The sequence below is a fragment of the Melopsittacus undulatus genome, chromosome Z (genome assembly GCF_012275295.1).
Source record: "Melopsittacus undulatus isolate bMelUnd1 chromosome Z, bMelUnd1.mat.Z, whole genome shotgun sequence".
In the NCBI taxonomy this organism is placed as follows: domain Eukaryota; kingdom Metazoa; phylum Chordata; class Aves; order Psittaciformes; family Psittaculidae; genus Melopsittacus; species Melopsittacus undulatus.
The window spans coordinates 28,618,947-28,640,398 of record NC_047557.1 but is presented as its reverse complement, the minus strand read 5'-3'; the positions used below and the strand labels follow the sequence as shown (position 1 = coordinate 28,640,398).

At 38.1% G+C, this 21,452-nt stretch overlaps 1 protein-coding gene across 3 annotated transcripts in view; it reads right to left on the bottom strand.

The window, feature by feature from the left end:
- Positions 1–21,452, bottom strand: part of SMARCA2 (SWI/SNF related BAF chromatin remodeling complex subunit ATPase 2) — a 115,103-nt gene that overhangs the window by 9,132 nt on the left and 84,519 nt on the right. For all 3 annotated transcript variants that reach the window (XM_031054295.2, XM_005155011.3, XM_031054296.2), the window contains one exon: positions 11,481–11,698. In XM_031054295.2, the coding sequence (XP_030910155.1) occupies positions 11,481–11,698 (218 nt within the window). The remainder of the gene's footprint in view (positions 1–11,480; positions 11,699–21,452) is intronic.

Genomic DNA, 21,452 nt, shown 5'->3' with positions numbered 1-21,452 from the left:
TTCCCACAGATACTCAAAAAAGCTTTCTCTCTTTATTCTGTTTCCCCATTTTCTCATTTGCATCTTCAGATAGTAACTTCCTGGTCTTCACCTGAGCTTGTCCCATGCTGTTAACCTCCATAGTCATGTGCGATCTTATCAGACACATTAAACTAATACTAAATCGAAGGTTAACTGAGGCAGTTCTGTCATGGAGGGTAAGGATAATGGAAAGTACAGAACTGCTCTGCCTTTTATAAGAGTCACTAGTACCTACTGTATGTTAAGCATTTCCTGATGTCTGATACAGCATCAGAGTTTGAGCAGATACTATTCTTCTTATGGGCCTGAACCAATGAAAAACAACAAACAGAATTTCCTACATTTTCAAGTAGCTGTTGATCACCTAATCCAAGATTTCTTTCTGGTTTTGGCTTTGTCTTGGGAAACTGCTGTTCCTCATATGCCCTGCATCACAGGACAATAATGTAAACTTCCTGATTGCAGCTTGCTAATCAGTGCTGTCCAACCAACAGCCTGGGCGCCAATACTCAGCTAGACTATTATTCCATCCAACCAAAAGCCTCTGTCTTGTCCTGACAACTTCTGTCTGACTTGCAATAGCAGAAGCCATTCCCTTTGCTTGCTTAGCAGTAAATGCCAGGCTGCCTCCTAGATTACAGCAAGAAGAGAAGGGCCCATTTGTCAACCAGATCCATCCCACAAGGAAGTCTGCTGCCTACCTGGGGCTCAGATTAGAGATGTTAAAAAGAAACTCTCTGATCTGGTGCAGCCCCCTGACTACCATCCACTGCTGGTTTTTCAGGTTGGCAGTGATGAAATTATTACAAGGAGGGCAAGGGCAATGAAGAGAGACTTCAGGGCCCTGGGACGGCTGGCTAAAGGGTCTGGAGCGCAAGTGGTGTTTGCCTCTGTACCTGTTACAAGCAAGGGTGAAGAGATAAATAGGAAGAGGCTGCAGGTTAATGTAAGGCTATGTGACTGGTGCCAAAGGCAGGGTTTTGGGTTTTTCAATCATGGGCTGCTATATGAGACACCTGGTTTGCTGGTGGCAGGTGGGGTACACCAGTCCCAGAAGGGGAAAAGGGTTTTGGGGCAGGAGTTAGCAGGGCTTATTGATAGGGCTTTAAACTAGATATGAAGGGGGAAGGGGATTTAACTGAGCCTGTTAGGAACAAGCCCAAGGGCTAGGGCTGAAGGATGGCAGACTAGGGAGGACTATCAACCTATTGTTTCATTTGTGGGAAAGGATAGTTGTTTAGACCTGTCCTGCAGGGGGAAAAGGGTACTAGGGCAAGAGTTAGCAGAGCTCACTCACAGAGCTTCAGTTTAGATTCAAAGTGTGAGGGGATTGTAGCTGGGTTTGAACTAGTGCGGCATTGTTCTAGTATTAGTGAAGACCAGAAGGCCTCCTGCCTCCCGAGGGTGCCATCAGTGTGCTCTGCTCGCTCCCTGAAATGCCTGTACACCAATGCACGCAGCATGGGGAATAAACAGGAGGAGTTAGAAGTCTGTGTGTGGTCTAAAGGTTATGATCTGGTGGCAATTACAGAGACATGGTGGGACAGCTCACATGACTGGAATGTGGTCATGGATGGCTATGTCCTTTTTAGGAAAGAGAGGTCAGCAAAGCGAGGTGGTGGAGTTGCTCTTTACGTGAGAGAGCGACTAGAATGTATTGAGTTCTGTCCAGGGGCAGATGAGGAGCAAGTGGAAAGTCTGTGGGTACGAATTAAGGGACAGACTGGTACGGGTGATACAGTTGTGGGAGTCTATTATAGACCTCCTGATCAGGACAAAGGAGTTGATGAGGCTTTCTACAAGCAACTGAAAGCAGCCTCATGACTACATGCCTTGGTCCTCATGGGGGATTTTAACTACCCTGATATTTGCTGGAAGACTCACACAGCCAATCATTCACAGTCTAGGAGGTTCCTCCAGTGCACTGATGATAACTTCTTAATGCAAATGGTGGACAAACCAACTAGGAGAGGAGTGCTGCTAGATTTAGTACTCACCAACAAGGAGGGTCTGGTTGAAGTGGTGATGGTCAATGGCAGCCTTGGCTGCAGTGACCATGAGGTGGTGGAGTTTAGGATCCTGTGTGGGAGGAATAGGATACCTAGCAAGGCCACAGTTCTGGATTTCCGAAGGGCCAACTTTGGCCTCTTCAATCAACTGCTAAGAGAAGTCTCATAGGAAAGGGTACTAGGGGGTAAAGGGGCTCAAGATAGTTGGTCAGCATTCAAGGACCACTTCTTCCAAGCTCAGGATCAGAGCATCCCAATGAGTAGGAAATCAAGTAAGGGATCTAGGAGACCAGCGTGGTTAAACAAGGAGCTGCTGGGCAAACTCATGTGGAAAAAGAGAATCTATGGATTATGGAAGAAGGGGCTGGCCAACTGGGAGGAATATAGGACAGTTGTTAGAGGATGTAGGGAGGCAATTAGGACAGCTAAGGCCTCCTTGGAACTTAGTCTTGCAAGTCGGGTTAAGGACAATAGAAAGGGCTTCTTCAAATACATAGCAAATAAAACTAACACAAAAGGCAATATAGGCCCACTGTTGAACGAGGTGGGTGCCCTGGAGACAGAGGATATAAAGAAGGCAGAAGTGCTGAATGCTTTCTTTGCCTCTGTCTTTACTCCTGCAGACTCTTCCCAGGTGCCCCAGATTCCTATAGCCCCAGAAGCAGTCAGGACAAAGGAGGATTTTGCTTTGGTAGATGAGGATTGAGTTAGGGATCAGCTATGCAATCTAGAGATCTATAAGTCAATGTGTCCGAATGGAATACACCCACGGGTGCTGAGGGAGTGGACAGAGGTCATTGCTAGGCCACTCTCCATCATCTTTGGTAAATCGTGGGAGAGGTGCCTGAGGATTGGAGGATGGCAAATGTCACACCAGTCTATAAGAAGGGCAAGAAGGAGGACCCGGGTAATTATAGACCGGTCAGCCTTACCTCCATCCCTGAGAAGGTGATGGAACAACTTATTCTTGACACCATCTCTAGACATATCAAGGATGATGGGGTCATTAAGAACAGCCAACATGGTTTTAGGAGGGGGAAGTCATGTTTGAACAACCTTACAGCCTTCTATGAGGAAGTGACTAGGTGGAGGGATGATAGTAGAGTGGTAGATGTGGTTTTTCTTGATTTCAGTAAAGCATTTGATACTGTCTCCCACAACATCCTTATAGATAAGCTAAGGAAGTGTGGGCTTGACGATCAGGTAGTGAGGTGGATCAAGAACTGGTTGAAAGGAAGAAGACAGAGAGTTGTGGTCAATGGGGCAGAATCTAGCTGGAGGTCTGTGACCAGTGGAGTCCCTCAGGGGTCGGTGGTGGGACCAGTGCTGTTTAATATTTTCATCAGTGACCTGGATGAGGGAACTGAGTGTACCCTCAGCAAGTTCACTGATGACACTAAACTGGGAGGAGTGGCTGACACACCAGAAGGCTGTGTTGCCATTCAGTGAGACCTGGACAGGCTGGAGAGTTGGGCAGGGAGAAACTTGATGAAATTCAACAAGGCCAAGTGTAGAGTCTTGCATGTGGGGAAGAACAACTCCATGTACCAGTACAGGTTGGGGGTTGCCCTGCTGGAAAGGAGTGAAGGGGAAAGGGACCTGGGGGTCCTGGTGGACAGGAGGATGACCATGAGCCAGCAATGTGCCCTTGTGGCCAAGAAGGCCAATGGCATCCTAGGGTGCATTAGAAAGGGTGTGGTTAGTAGGGCAAGAGAGGTTCTCCTCCCCCTCTACTCTGCCTTGGTGAGGCCGCATCTGGAATATTGCATCCAGTTCTGGGCCCCTCTGTTCAAGAAGGACAGGGAATTGCTGGAAAGAGTCCAGCAGAGAGCCACAAAGATGATGAAGGGAGTGGAACACCTGCCTTATGAGGAGAGGCTGAGGGAGCTGGGTCTCTTTAGCTTTGGTACTGAATCATACCAAAGAGACAGATTAATTACTTTCATACTTCCCCTGTTGAAGTGGGAGGTGTGCATACTATGGATTTAAACCCACCAATCTTGGTAATGATCTATGTGAACTTGTCTTCATCTCAGACTGTCCTCTCAAAGACAAACTGAAAGCGACGTAAGGAAAAGCAATGCATTAAGCACACACTACACAACCGACTAAGTCAGCATGTGTTTCTACTTCTTTGCAAACTGAAGGCTGCATTTTTTTTCTGTTAATCCAGAGAAGTTTTGAGCCATTACAGCTGAAACTGAGATCAATTAAATTTGTTCTGAACCTACAGAACTGTAAGTACTCTGCAAAATCAGACCTCTAGTGTCCAAAAGGGGTACTCCTTCATTTGTAAAGTAAGGATAAAATTTGAAAAAAGTTCTGTATCTGCACAATATTGAGACCCCTTCTGAGCATTACAGAGATGCCCAGGGAGAATTCAGCTGTTTATTCATTATGTGATCAGCATTCACCTTGTACACATGAAAGGCACTGGTGCTCTGGAAAAGCAACAAAAAGCAAGGTAGCACCCTGTCATGCAATTATACACTATACTGTAAAACAAACCTTCCTGAGGGAATTGCATTAGGTTTCTATCTTTTTTTTCTGTTTGTTTTTTTTTTTTTTAATAATATTGTTCTGTGTGCTTGATTTCACAAACTTAAATCAAGTTATTTTAACAAATCTGTGCAATATACTGACATAAGATATAAATGTAAGCCAATCTTTTGAAAAGTGTGACAACTTGCTTTCAGGTATTTGTGCAGTATGAATCTGGGTTTGCTATGCAGAAGGATTGAGATACCACTGCTGTGTTTTAAACTTCAGCAGCTTTCCTTTAACAGAAGAATCTATTTGAGAAAAATTACTAAACCACTGCTGCTGATATTGCTTCAACTAAGCTCCAGAGCCTAACAACAAACAGAATGATTTCAATACAAAGAAAATATTCTAATTTTGATCAAATTTTAAAACATATTCAGCATATTTGTTGTATTAAAAAAGCTCCTGATGATTATAGAGCTTTTTATCTAATGTCTATGTAATTTTTCCCCTTTATTTTTTCACATGCCACCCACCCTTATGTTGCATTTTATATTAAAAATATAACAGCAGTAAATTATTAAACAGCAATATCCTATTTTCAAGATAGAAATCTAGTCAACTGTTATTTTTTCACAAATTGTTTTAAACTAAGAATGTCATAGAAAACATTCAAGCTTTTGCTTGATACAATTAATTACCAAGAATCATTTAAGGCTGTGAAAGAAAAAGCATTAAGGGCATGAAATATTCAACAGACAGAAGACTACTGTCTGCTTTTTTCTACTCAGATCAATAACAGCTTATTCTGTTCTATCATTTTTATAAAAACTCCTCTCACAAAGAAATATTATGTTCTGCTCCCTTTGTATATGTGCATCTATACTGTAACGTGAACTTTTCCCACCTAATCTCAAATGGTTGTATCATGGATACAACAGGAGAAATTTGGCAATTATTAATGCAAGTCTGATTTTAATCCCCATCCACACTTTTGTAATTAGAAAATAATAACCGCAACAACTACCACATAAAAATCATGCGCAGTAAAAATCACTTACGGTTGCCTAGCAACTAGGAGGCTACGTGCTGAAGGGAAGAAGGACCAGAATAAATTAAGAGACCCAACTGTGAAAGAACTGCTGAGTGACAGTTCATTGCTACTGCATCAGCTCCACATGCTAGTTCAAGGCATGAACACACAAAAAATTCTTGCATGTTAATACTCATATAAAAATACTGCTAATTTTTAAGACATTTTTGCTTAGAAAAGTATTTGTGCTCAATGTTTCTATTTTACATCATTTTCGTCAAACTGCTTACAGGGTGCGTACAAGCATACACTTCCACCTATTTAATCAGTATTACCTTCAGTAGTATTAAATGCAGGAACAATTAGACCTCATTTGTACAAGGGTCCTTTTGTGTTTGTTTTGCCTGGCAGTATGTGGCCAGAAGCAAGCTGCCACTGACCGGTCAAAAGCATTATTGCTATCAACGCCCTTTCTCCTTTGGATTCAAAGACAAGAGAAAACTATGAAGCTGAAACTGCAAGACGTTCTCACATTTCTGGCAAATTTTACACTTCTAACAAATACTGAAATTCAGTTTAGAGTGGGTGGAATGGAGAGTCCTGCCCTAGTCGGAACACTCACAACCAGAACCATGGTGTGCAAATTACAACTCCTGATCAAACATAACTCACAAGGACGCTCCTTAAACAAAGGCGTATGTGTGGGAGGAGAACTAGAAGAGCTCACAGAGCACGGTGGTTCCTTTGTATTTAACAACTTCCAACACTAACACAGCTATGTAGGGAGTTGATTCATTTCCATTAAATGTATTTAATAGTTCTTTCTTTTTTGGAACTGACTGCAGTAATACATGGTGGACCTGTCCCTATAATTGAAATGAAGTGGGTCAAAGTACTTAAAAATATAATTCCTGGTTTTGACATAAGGCTGTGTATTCCATTACTCTGGTTTGGCTATAAATAAGAATTATTTGCTTTGCATATTTGAATACTTAAGAGTACCAATTGGCATAATTAATTACTAGTTAGATTAGCAATGGCTAATTACATCACTCACCATTTTACAACAGTTACAATCTGGCAATTTGAGAAATATGGGGAAACAGTCTGAATAAAACCCATTAATATAAAGAAAAAAGAAATCTCTCACTGAGCTGTGTCCTGTAAGAATACTATGGCCACAAATGTAAACATTTTGGCTTTAATGCTGCAGAGATTAAAATGGTAAGCACCACAGAGAGGGGAAGTCTCTTGCTAAGCAGGAAACACAGACAGGGCACAATAACCCCAACCTTTAATTTTCTTATCAGCTTTATTATAATGTGGTTGATGGCCACGTGCTATTGGGAGGAGGCTTTGTGAAGTTCGCCAATACAACATGCATGTCCTTACTTTGAGCCTCACAAACAGCAGAGAAAGGCTGGTCATAAATGAAAATCACTGGATATACTAAAGCTACCAGCATCCTGGGACTCTTGAACTCAGCTGTGGCTACCTAAACAAAGGTAATGCAAACTAGCAGTAGCATCAAACTGGCACCTAGACAGGAACTGTCAAACTCAACGTAATTCCAAAAAGGACAGTGTACTGTAGGGAAGATGAAGGATTACAAGGTGTGAAGTATCATTCTTTTTCTCCACTTAATTTTAACAATCAGAGAACTGAAGCTACACAGCTTGTATTCCTCTAAATTGATTTCTCTAGAAAGAAACTTTCAAAAGAGAACAAAGATAGTTTGGGGGACTAAGTCTGCATGTGCATGATGCAAAATCAACAGCTGGGGCTCAAATCTGGCATACAAATTCCTTATTACAAAAAGAACACTGAACTCTAGTAAAATTGCCACCATTTTCAAATCGCTACAAACAAAACTGACATACAAACTCATTTTGCTTTCTCATAATATAACATATGTATTACACATATGATTCTGTGATTATCCATTTCTACAGGCATTCCTAATTTTAGAGGAAAGACAGGTTAAGCGCATCAGAACTGGAAAAAAATGTGACAATAATGCTGGACTGATGCATTTCAACTTACTCTCTTGTAAACAGGTGTTGTACACTGCAAGATTACAACAAAGTACAAGGCTGCAAAGGGACCTGCCATGGGTGGGCTGAGGCATCTTCTACTCACTCCGTCAGGTCATCAGATGTCAGAGGATTCTGACCATCTTTTCTATCTTACTTTTGCTTCATTACAGATTTATTCTCCATTCTAAGACATTACAGGTGAAACCTAGATTAACTCAACTTCAGCTATGATGGTGAAGCAGTGTAGTAAAGAAAAGGCTCTGCATTTGTAGTACTGCTCTGTATCTACAACTGGCAACATGTTTTAAGTCTTACAACTTAAAGCTGAGTCGTAAGAGCACTGCTGCAGTTTTAGAAAGGTAGCACTGAATTCAATAAGCATTTTTACTTCACAATGATTTGAGGTGCATACCCCCCAATTCTTCAAACTGAGGTACAAGTATTTGGTTCAAGATGAACAAAGGTAAACACAAAGATATGATAAAGAAATGTCTATCAACATGAAGAAAAGCTTAAAGCACATCACCCAATACTGTCATCTGAAGCAGAGCAGCCTGCAAGAAGCAAGTATTATCATCTTGATGACCTCAACTGCTCTCACAACAAAGGCATCCAAACAGTTGAACATTTTCACAGTCCCTCATATCTCTGTCCTTTTTTCCATTTTTACTATATCTTTTATTTTAAGGGGAACACCTCAGGTATCAGAATTCCAAGAAACTAATGCAGTTAGGCTGCCAGTCAAGTCAAACTTCAGCATAAACACTGAAGGTTTTTCTCCTTTAGTGTGTTCCTAGTTCTCTAGAAAGAACTTGGAATCTGTATAGCTTGTAGCTATAAATTGCTTTGTAAGAATTATTAAACTTATTGTTAATGGAATATTGCATTAAAATCAGTACCATGTTCAGATGTGGGATGGGAAATAAAAGGAAATATTAGAGTTCCTATGCAGCATGGCATAAAAGAGGAAAATCTGAAGAAAAAGCTTGAATTTGCACTGAGGACATGACAGAAATAAACAGTAATTTGGCTTCATTCTAACTTCGCTGTCTTGCATGGAGTTTCTTTACTGACGTTTGCAAGTAGCTGGCTATCTACCTCTGAATTTTCTTTACAAACAATTATATGCGCCATTTCTCTACACTGAACATTTACCTCAAATTTTGCTAATTTGTCTGTTTAATCTTATTTGACATTTATATAATAACTGTGTAGATCAAAGTTGAGTTTACTAGAGCTTATTCCTTGGATTATTGTATCCTCTAGCTTTCCAACACAAGCAATCCAGCCTATTTTGATGGATGCTTTTCAAGTAAGGAAGAAAAAGATTGTACTTTTCCCTGAATGCCTACAAGGGAAGTCAAATATAAGACACTAATGAAGGCACATATATGGCCAGTCCTTTCCTGTGTCAACATCATACAGAATCGCAACACAAAAGCAGCCAACTGAAACTCTAGATTTTTGTGGGGACCACAGAAAAATGTTTTTTTTTACAAAGAAAGGTTTTAATCAGATCACAGAAGTGATTCTGCATTTACAAGGAGCTCTTCTCCAAAGCCAGGGGAAGCATGAGAGAAAGCACACAGAGATTCTCGCAAATTTTAACAATGCATTCTTTTGATTATTTTTTTTTTTTTGTTTTTGCCTGCTGGCTTTTTAACTGCAACAAAACTTACAAAAGATTGAAGAATTGGTTTTAACAAAGCAACTCAAGACAAAGTCAGTAAGATTTTGCATGGGTATTCCCTGATCACCTTTTGGGACAAAATCAGCTCTCTGTGGTCTGGATCAGCACTGTGGACTTTCATAAAATAGAGATTAAACATCCATTAGCACTGAAAATCTAAGCTAACGACAAAGATGATTTCAAGCATTCAAGTACTAAATGCATGAAAAACCTTTTTTTTTCCCCAGATGAAGCTCATGGCCTACTTTCTTTCAATAAACCTGTCCCTTTATACTTGCCCCAATTGTCTTCACACACACAAAAGCCCAGAGCTGAACAAACATGAAACCCCAACAAAGCTGAGGGGTTCCAATGCCTAAAACCCACTTAATCCTAAAGCTGAAAATCATTAAAAATGTTCATCAAACTCCAGAACAACTGTAGCCCCATAGCTTTTATGATATTGATGTTTCCTGATGCCTGAATTTGCAATTGTTACATCCCAGTTTTCATAGGATTGGGTGGTTTGATGCAAACCCACCAAAAAAAAAATCAGAATACAGAAACTTGGAACTCTTCTGTATAGCTCATCACACTGAAGAGCTCAGTTTAACAGTCATTGTTAATTCCTAACAGAATAGAGCTCCATACACTTCTTAGAGTGGGAACTAATTCTGTCTTGCATAAATGTGAGCTCCTGGGTGAGGCAACAGTATACTTTGTCACTAAGTAATAGCACAGTTGTTAACTTCTTTGACACAGATTACATACGAATTTCCTGGGGCACAAGTAACAGGCAAAAATCTTCCAACCTCTCCAGTAATTATCAACAGCTAAACTATACTAGCACAAGTAACTCTGCTTGCTATTTTAAAAAGGAGAAGTAGGCACCATGATCAGAAATGCTTGGCTTCAGGAGAAATCTCAAGGCTAGGGATACAAAATGAAGAGATGATTCCTTGCAGTCCCAACTGAAATATGTGAACTTAAAACAGTTTCCTTCTCAGCTATTCTGTTAGTCCAGATTCACAGCAAGCTGCATACATTGAGTTTGTAGTCAGTTTCTTGCTCATCATGTCCACTTCTGTGAATCCTGTTCTGATGCAATAAACTTTTTGATGTACTCTATAGAGAGGCCAAAGATCACAGAATGCTTCATTTCAACAGTTGTGTGCCAAAAAAGTCAGGTATCACAGCTCTGTGTGCTTTGCCACATACAGCCTAAATTAAACTTGTACAAGCAGACCCAGAACAGTAGTTGCAGAAAAGGAAGTAGAGCAACTTTCCATTTTAAGTGATAGACTGAATTTTTAAATCCAGAAATTATATTGTTAGGGAGTTTAAATCCAGAAATTATATTGTTACAATTGCATGGGTCACCTAATGCAAAATACTTCCTGATTCTCTCTGAATACCCTTAATACTCATTTAGCTTGTAATTTCTCTTTATATGATGTAAATTCTTTAATGTACATCTAAGAAGGGATAAGTACACGAGAAGGCTTTACTGATTTTTGGCAAGTTGAGTTAAAACATATAACTTCCTCGAACAAGTCTGACTCAAGATGCTATTAACTAATTCTCAGTTTCTTCCTCATGAAGTATAGATGATTTTCAGTTTGAAAACCTGCAAAACTGAAGTATTCACATTAGAAGCACTATTTTTGCTAAGGTCCAGAAGTTCTGTATTTTGTCATGCTAAAACCAGGAATTTCTTGACAAGCAAGCTTCCATGTCAGCTGTGGACAACTAACTATGCTCAGTTTTAACTTTGGCAGCTCAGAGGTGCATGATATGAGTCTGGTATTTTTTGGACAGTCTTTCCAGTCATAGTGAGACCCATGTTAACCTGCATTAATAAATCTGTATCCGTGTATTTGAAAAGATAAAACTTCACGCACACTGCACCACTAAACTGAAGAAAAATTACACTCAAATTAAATGTTCTTAAGTACACTTCCTGAGCAGAATGACTCAATTTTTAAGCAGAAGCTCTGTGACTACTTTTTTGTGTCCAAGTTTCAACAACTTCCTATCAGATCTTTAAAAAAAATGCTACAAAAATTAAGACTTACAGGATCTGGCCCTAAGAGGAATTACTTTTCAGAAGTCCTCTCTCAGCAAACCCTTCTAACCACTGAAAACAAAAATGAAACCATTAAAAAATGTACAGAGAAATAGCCTCAGAAGGAGACAGCACATGAAACAGAGACCATTTGCAAGCTCACCTATCCTTGTAGTTTATCACAGTATCAATGATTGCATTCATTTGTTTTGTCAGTTTGGGTGGGTTGGGTGACAACTTCTCTGCAGGAGGTCTCCCTCTTCTTTTCTTTGCTTTCTCTCCCTCCTCCTTTCCAGAATCTTTATCCACATTTCTTCGTCTCTTCCTTTTTTTAAGCCGGACTTCCTCTTCCATTTCTTCCAAGTTGCCGTCTTCAATTGCCTGACAAACATGGATTCAAAAAGTATGATTTTTAAACAAAAGAGATATTACAAAGGGAAATAACAATCTCTATTAAAAACAAAACCCTAACTCCACAGGACGCAGATAATTCAATCAAAAATATTCAGCTTATTTCTAAACAAGAGAGCTTGTTTATATACAAGAGTACAACAAGAAACTGAGTTACTGGCAATCAAAGAGACACTAAATATTAAATTGTTCGGAGAAGCCCATTATCATCTAAGTATATGCATGTTTATCTGAACCATGAATTCCACACCAAATCAGTTTCACACACAATAATGGCCTGTGGTACTATGTCAGTAAATGTACAACAAACATTCATTTGTTCATGTCAGTGGCAGTTCTGGCTTATGTTGTTCCATGCAAAACAGACTTTGATCTCACATGTTTTCCAACAGGACAGTTTAAACGGCACTCAGCTCCCAAAGGCAGATCACACACAGTTTTTGTGCACACAAACAACACACAGATACTTTATGCAGTAAGGACTCTTCCAAATAGTTTAAGCAACTTCCAGATTGTTTTGAGGGTTAAAACCATTTCTAAAATGGTACAGTGACCAGCATAGTAACCAACAGATAGGCAGAAGCACTGACAGTATGGTGTTTTACTATAAAAAGCACTCATAACATGGGCTGCAAAAAAAAAAAAGCAAACAAAAAACAAAACTGCACACACAGTCACAAACAATGGACACTCATTTCAATTACCTGAATGTATGCTTTTAACCAGACCCAGCAGCACTATGCAGAGGGATAAAAAAAATTGCTACAAAAAGCCAAACTACGAATAAAGGGAACCTGCTCACACACTATAAGATCTATGTGAAAAAGCAAGAAGCTGAACTTTTCTTGATTTGGGCTAGCCAATAAAAGACAATAAACAGAAATACCGGGTTATAAGAGAACTGAAATTAAAGATACAAAAGTAAGGAAAAAAATCTTAAAACCAGGCTTTCTGGTTAATGCTTTCTCAGAACATAACTGATGTTGATATTTGTCCCTTTTGCCTCTCAGTATTGCCTTGAGTACATGCAAATGCTAATCAATCCTTTCTCGTAGCTGAAAGAGCTCTAATCATAAGCAATTACCTTCATTTCTCCACAGCACTAAACATGGCTAATATTTATGATCATGTGAGCATAACAATCAATATAAAAAGAGTGATTACAGCCCAGACATAATTTTTCACAATTGTGCACAATGTCTCTTGAAAAAACATTTTGTGAACAAAACCTCATGCACAACACAAAAACAACCTGGCATGTTAAAACCAGTGGGATTTATAAATCGGTTTCCTATGCATCCTCCGACGTGCAAATCCACAGAATAAACACGAACACAGAATCCTGAGGGACAGCTTGAAACTAGGCCTTAATAATCAAAAGACAATTTACATCATGCTTCTACAGCGTTCAGATAACCACTATGAAGGAAGCTCAAGATCTGATGAGTTAGGAAGAGAAAAGGAAAAAAAGAAATCTGCACACAAATTCATTAATATTAATTTGAATAAAGCTGGACACCCACTACAAACCACAGCAGCTAAAGAAGATTAAGAAAAGGAAATTTCTCTGCATTATCTCAGAAGCAAGAAAAGCTAATAATAAATACAGCAAGGCTGTCAACAATTAATGTCACTGCTCCCCTTTAGTACTCAGTTGTACACTGAAATACAGAGAACACTGACTTCTGATGTGTTACACACCTACGCATGCCTGTGATGTAGTTCTACTGAATCTTCAAGACGGCAATGAAAAAGGATATTTACCTTACCACTATCAGCAGGCCGACTATCGGAAATCACAGTTAGTGGGGATAAAATTAACAAGCCAGCAAAGCAGCGAGCTGCTAGTCTCTTCATCAGCTGATCAGGAAAAAAAAGAGAGCTGGGGAAAGGCTATGTTTTCATATACAAGTAATTTTATTTTACTGAAAATTTAATACTGAAAAGATCGTGGATACTCAAATCTGCTGTTTCATTCTACCTACTACAAGGCCCGAAGCCTTCCTCCTTCAGCCTGCTTCAATATTGACAACTACTTATCATATTTTTCCCCTTATTATTCTAGACATCCAAATTAGATTTTTAGCTGGGCAGTAACTGATTCTTGTTAGCATTTTAATTATAACAGAACAATTAGAAAATTCCATGTACTATTTTAAAGCTGAAATAAATTGCATGCATTTTAAAAATGCATTTATTACAGAAAAAGCATTCTTACTGCTCCACAGTGAACAGATCCTGTTTTGGTTACTAACACTGATAAAAAATCTACTCCGATTTGTAAGAAATTAAGAAGAAAGAAAAACCCAAACAAAAAAACCCACACCACCCACACCCTCTCCCCAAAAACCAACCCAAAAAACCCAAAAACCCAATTAACTTATTGTTTTGTAACTTTAGTAATATTCTGTGGTCCTTCACAGAAAACTGCTACTCACTTGACTAAAATACATTCGTATTTTTGTTTGCTTGACAAAAAACCCAAAGTGGTGCTGTCCTGAGAGTTTACTAACATCTTATTTTAGAATTCTGCATAAAATCCTTGTTTGGATTCTGTAATATTTTGGAAAAAAAAAACCTGATGACTGAAAAGATAAAAGTAAAAACTCCTTTTTTTTTATTTTAAATATCACATATAGCAATATAGTAAAGAAAAAAAATACCCTAAAATCCAAGTAAACTAACATACTCTTGCACTCTCAAAATTAGTGACTAGCAGATAGTAAATTAATTCTTAACTTGCTACAGATCTGCAAACAAATACTTAACTCTCAACTTAGCTAGTAATGTCTCAGTTGCTATATACCCAGCTTTCAAAGTTTACATCCATGAATGTAAAGTTAGTTTTCCTTAATTTTTTAGTGACACCATTTTAAAATCAGTGTGACAATACCAGCAGTTCAAAACTCTTGTTATGGTGGCTCCTAACATTAATTATCCAGTGCAAATTTATATTTTGAATATAAACAGTACTATTTAAAACTAAACCTGTATGATTTATGCTTCCTTAAAATATGGCTTAAAATGGCTTAAAAAAACCTCCCATAAATCAATTATCAGAAGATATATTATAGCTCAGTGCCTATGTCTAGAGATATGATCCATGCATGTGTTTATTAGCAATAAAGTATTTACTAAGCTAATCATCTGACTGAGCTCTTTGTTAGAAAAGCTTACTATTCTAGGCTGAAGTGCCACACCGAAAAGAATGCCCTTCCAAACCTTCACCAGTACGATAATGATACAAATCCCAGAAACAAATCTCTCAGTTCCAGATGATGGGCTGTGCAAGACTGCCAGATAGCATAGCCATCTCCCATGCTCAAATGCCTCTGGATTAGTGAGGTGAACAGTAAGGGAGTCAAGGAAAACAGTACACAAATAAAAATTTAACACTTTCCTTCCCTTAAGGAAACAGGACATGAGTACAACAAAGTTTGGAGACTCCTTTTTTTGAAAGAAAACTCTGAGAATTTAATGTCAAATTCTGCGAAGGGTTGGGCACCTCATGAAAGACAGAGATGCCAGTGAAACCGCGAGGACCCAGTATTAAGCCCTGACAAAATACTCCTGCTTGCCTGAATTTATTGCTGCATCCTGGTCCACGTACAAAAAGCAATTTCCTTGCTAAAGGGTTAAGAGCACAAGAATTTTTAATAAAGAACATAATGACCACAGATTAAAGAGACAAACTGCCTTCCTCCAAAAAGAAGTGCCCCCTCCCCCCCCCCCAACCCAAAAGTGGATTTTTTTTAGAAGGCAAGTATAAGTTACTTCTGAGACTGCTGGCCTTCCTATGGCTGCTTGCAATTACATTTTCCTCTTCAGAAAGGAAAAGGTGTTTTGAGGTAGAAGTACTCTTAGGGAACATGGATATAGACACACCACCACCACAGAAACAAAGCAAAGATCAAATGGAAGCTGTTTTGTTTCTCCATTTGAAGAATGGGACATTATAGATGTATTCTTCACTTCCTGGGAGCATAACACAGCACCATAACTGAGCACCTTTTCAATAGAGAATTATGGACCTAAGTAACCACTAAAAGCTATAACTCTGGGTTTTGTCTCTTGAGTTCAACAATTGTTAGTTTTATATTAGTTTTGAATTCATTTTACAGGAATCAGACTATCCAGGTGTGGTCAACACAGTGAATCAATGGGGGTGCTCAGCATAAAATCAGTTTTGGTGTCTAAAGCCTGTCTCTAAGATTGCAATGAGACAGCATTGTAAGACAGTTTTTTTTTCTTTTGATTGGAGATTAACTACAGTATTGTTATAAGAGAAAGTTAAGGCATACAAAAGCTATTAATGCAACTTATAGTCAAAGAAAGAGTACCCATAAAATAAAAGTGGAACCATGTAGTAAGTTTACTTCATAATGCTGAAAGTATGTTCAGGTTAAATGGGAAACCAGAACACTAGATCTCTTCCTGTATCCCTCCCTGATTTTATCTTAATGAAATTAACATTACGATGGCTTGGCCCCTTCCCTCCAGACATCAATACTCCCTATACAGGATTAAAGCTTTTATCCTCAGTGTTTCCTTTCTGATCTGAGAAACCAATCTAACCTAGGAGCAGCAGAAAGAGGCAGTGGAGGGGTGAGGGGCTGGGTGGTAGAGAATCCAAACAAATTCTGTGCCAGAAACTATCGATTTCAACCTCTTTCTCACTCAACTGTTTTCTTGTTGTGGGCTTTGTTTGTTTTATTCCTAAATCTTCCCACCTTCTTTTTAAATGGCTAGATTACCCGCCAACAACTCTTGTCATGTGGATTAATAGCCTGTTTCTAAACACAGTGAAAAAACTCCCTCATTCAAGACCAGAGGAGATTATGGACTTCTGAAATACTGCACATGAAAGTTGCCAGATGATAAACAAATATATTCTAAAATGGATGTTATAACAGCATATACACCATATATACCTGTATTTCATGTATCCAAAATCGATCATATTCTCCACATTTCAGATTGCCTTCAGATTGCTCAGAACCTTACAGCATATTGATGACTCAAAGAGTAAACAGTGTTAACATTCTGGCATTGGGAATAATTGCAGTTATCTTTTAAAGAATAATTAGAAGTAAAATTTACAGACTGAATGAATACAACTAAAGAAAGACACTGCAAGGCTATTGCTTATGAAAATATTGAAAGCAAATTTATGGGGAAAAAAGTAACAATCTTTACAGACACACCGTTATAAAGAAATATATTTAATATGACCAAAGCTATCCTTCAAGACTAATTTAGCAGAATTAATTTTAGTTTGCAACCTCAAATAACTAAATGATAACTTTGTAACCTCAAATAACTAAATGATAACAAAACAGGAAATAACTATGATTGAGCCATGGCATGTGGGGATTTTTAAGCAATTATTATATATATAGTTATCTATACATGCTCAGTTTTTAAACTGTAAATTCAAATTTTCTGGAGAGAATTATCAATTATTTAATGTGTATGTATGAATATTCAGTGGATATAATGAAGACATATAAAAATGGCTATTTACTTTTGTATATTTGCTTTTGTCTACAAGATTTATAAACAAAACCATTAAGTCATGAGTGATTACACTTTTCCTTCTACAGAAAGTCCTGATTTCTTCAAGTGTCCCTTGCTAACAGTGAAGCAGATCAAAAAATAAAGATGAAGAATTCTAAGAACCTCTCAACAAGCATGATAGGGACAGCTAAAGCGTGTGCGGTTTTGATACGTGCAGGTGCTGGAGGCTTGCTTAAGTAAAATGGATGGGCAGAAAATCCAAGAAAACCTCTTGAAAGGAACTTAAGTAGGAATCATTATTTCATACTAATCATGGAAAGGTTCTCTTCAGGGAAGAGGGCTCTGACTGTCAACAAGTCTTCCCTGGTACCTGTTGCAGACTTTCCATTTGTGAATTATCTATTATATGCATTTCTTACCAGCACAGAAAAAAAGCTGATGGAATATACATGTTCTCTGGCTTCAGATTCACAAGCAATCCATCTTGAAATAAAATTTATCATGACAAGATGCCTCATTTTTCCCCCTTTATCTTGTTCTGTATGACAGAGATGCATATGTTTGTTGCATAGACATGATTCTGGAGCATTTAGTGACTAGTTTTTTTAGCGAGGAATAGTGGAAGAGGAATGTTTTCATATTTTTTTATTTTTGTCAGCATTTTCTCCATAACTTATACAGAATTCTGACTCAGGAAAACCTATTTCAGCAGTGTAGGGGACAGTATAGAAATACAGAATAATAGAATGGTCATGACTGGTAAGGACTGTAAGATTATCAACCCCGCTGCCATGGGCAGGGACACCTCCCACTAGACCGTGACAAAGGTACTGTAAGACAATCAGTATTCCAGTTACGCTTTTTTTTCTTGACCAAGTACATATCTTCCTTAAAAGAGGGGGTAAGGAAAATTAATTGCATGAGAAAATCACCTTTGCTGAGGGGTGCCAAGGGGAGATTACTTTTCTCCCTTTTTCCTAAATTCCTTTAAAGTAATTAGCATAGAATTTAGTCAATAGCATAACATTTTTGAGTCCTACAACAGACATTCTGTTTCCCTTGTCATCACACCATTGAGAATGAAAATAAAATTGAGGTTGCTATGGCTTAGTTTTTACTGTGGGCTTCACTTCCATGTCTTCCTTCTTTGGTCTAAAATAATATTTTACTGGAGGGATATATCCCACTTCTGAGATATTTTTTTATTTCCATTTTTTAGGATTTGCTAAAGCAGTTGATTAGAACTTACAAACAAAATCTAAGACAATTTAGTAAAGCAGCAGTGAAGTAATAAAAATAGTCAACAATAAAGACCAGACCCAAATTTAAAAAAAAAAACAACCAAAAAACAAACAAAACCCACCATGAATTCTACAACATTCATTTGTTTCACTGTCTCCCAGTCTGATAAGGAGATCAAGAACAGAAAAGCTGATCAGAAACACATTTATATCTGACCACTAATAAACACTTATATAGGATGGCTTCCCAATCTTGAGACAAAGATTTCCTGCTACTGTTTACCTTGTCTTTCATAAAATACTGTTGCAGTTGCCAAAGGAATCAAACTACCTAAAGTCTTCCACTCATGACACGCTGAAGACAAGCTGAGTTCTTCAGGAAGTTTAGTCTGAAACTTTCCTGTTCTTTCATAGTTAATAAGTTATTACTTCCATATTTGTTTACATACAAGAGACATACTGCTTTCATTTAAGTTGTGTCTTTCTATAAAAGCAGCAGTGCTCTGTGTATGTACACTGATCCAGCAAAAGGATTACTACTGCCTGTTGTGCCAGCTGCATGGAAAACATTGCTGTGAAGCTTCCCATCACCTACACAGGTGACTCTTATTCAAAAGTTTGATTAGGTGACAAATGTCTCTTACTGCATATGACCTATCATCATTACTGTCAAGACATATCAGAGAACATAACAGTACAGTGGATCAAGTATTGAAATGTTTACTGCTTCTCTTTCTGCTGCTAAATGCCTCTAGCAACAATGCTGTTTTAAACTCTCAATGCAGACTTTTTTTTTGTCTCAGTTTTGGAAGTTGATCTGAATTTTGACCTTCCACACAAAGAGTACTGTGGGCATCTTAACCACATGGCTGGTATTTTTCATGCAAAATTTAACATTTGAAACAGTAATAATATAACAATGGCTGAAATCTAGAGTTTTAGCTCATGGTTGCCAGGCTGTATAAACATGGTACTTCAGAAAAGCACAGGTATTTCAAAGAAAATGCAATTTACTTTAGCCTAATGTTAACAATACTGTTTGTATCTTTTATAAACACACAAGGGTGTTTGTATGAGACTATTATACTAATGTTTTCTACAGTAGAATACATGTACGATTTCAATCGAAATTGTGTTAATATTTGTTACTTTACATGCAACATCATATGGACAAAATCACAGACTAAAAAGAGAATCATATGAAAATAACAGCAAGATGTTTTACTGATAGCTACTCCTCTGAAATATGCAGTCAGATTTTCTGACTTGAGGTCTTTCTAACACAAAACCTATTTTTGAAACACTAAAAGGTGCTTTATTAAGGGTATCTCTCAAATACCAAACATATTTAAAAACACTTTGTTAGTTTCCAAAATTAATACTCTCAATCCTGCCTCTAGATTCCAACAAACATGTCTTGCCAAAACAGAGAACCAAAGCTATCACCCAGATAGCTTTAAATTCCCTCTCATACATCAAAAGCCATAAAAAGCCCCTTTCCTCTAAACTGCTTCACAAGTTTTAATGTCACTGCGGCTTAAAAGTAGCCATTTTTTTTTTCCTTTTTCTTGAATAGACTCTGAACAGAATCTCCTGAAAAGGGTGTGAAAGACAGCCAGTAACAGAACACAAGAATGGTTTGGTTTTGTGAGACCTTAAAGTCATGTCCAACTTCCTAATCCTTCAAGGAATCTGCTTCCTCATGCACAAACCATCAGGGCATTCTGATGGTTGCTTGTCACAAAACAGACAACACCCTTAGATGATGGACTTTTTAAGCCTTCAGTGACAAAGTCTTTTAGATGTGACTTGTTTTCCCTAGAGCTTATCAAATTCAATTAGTCTTGCACTTCAACACTACAGAGCAAAGTTTAGATCAGAAAGCAATTTTCTTCAAACACTCTGGGCAAATACTCAACTGTTAAACAGATTTGGCACCAAGTCAGGAAACTGCAATTGTAACCAGAAATGCTACAGTGGAGTAAGTAAGAGAGAAAACCAGGAGTGGAGAGGCATAGTGTACATGAACTTCCTCCTCCTTCATGGAATCCCAGTCCCCAGTATAGACTATAAAAAAACTCCATTACAATTAACAACCAACAGATGAAAAGTAAAGGTAAAACAACTATCAAATCTAATGCTCATTTTCTGTACCACTATTTCAGTATTTAATTAAGACTACTGTAAGACCAAATTTCACCACCAAAGTTTACCAAACCATGCCTTAAAATATCTTACTATTGATACTAAAGTTGCATACATAAAATTGAAGCTTTCTCGGAAAATACAAACTTAACTGAAAAGCATTCAATAATTCATGACAAGTTGTACTGACAAGCTGACCCAACTATACTATTTCTGGTGCCAGATTTAATTTTTAACCGACTATTAGAGAGTGTGTACAACCAAAAAGATATGCAGTGTTCGAGCTGATGAGGAAACAGCTGAAAACACATCCAATGTTTTCCTGCTAGTATTAGATCATATTAAACCACACATTCACCTTATTAGCAAACAGAAACGAAAAAGAAAATTCATGTCACAGTTTCGTTAAAAAGTATTCACCAGATATACTGACCAAATGCTAGAATTTCACTTACAATTTTAATATCAGCAAAACAAGTAGCCCACTACAGCTGATGTGTTTTCATGTCTGCGTGAGGCATTGTTCATTTTGGACTCAAGTGTGTTTCCCTGGCCAACATGGTAAGCTATTTCAAATAAACTGCACAACTAAGGAAAACTTTACTCATACCATCTTTGCAGCAATTAAATTAAGAAGCTGAATCCAGCTGGAATTTCATTAAGATTCTTGTAACTACTCAAACAAATCCTCTGATTTTTGATGCCTGTCCTAAGCAATGGACTCGTTAGTAGATTACCCCTCTATAAAACAATCTGCTATGTGATCCAGCAAAGTATTCTGTGGTCCTGTTGGAAGTGGTGAAGGGACAGAACCTGCTAAA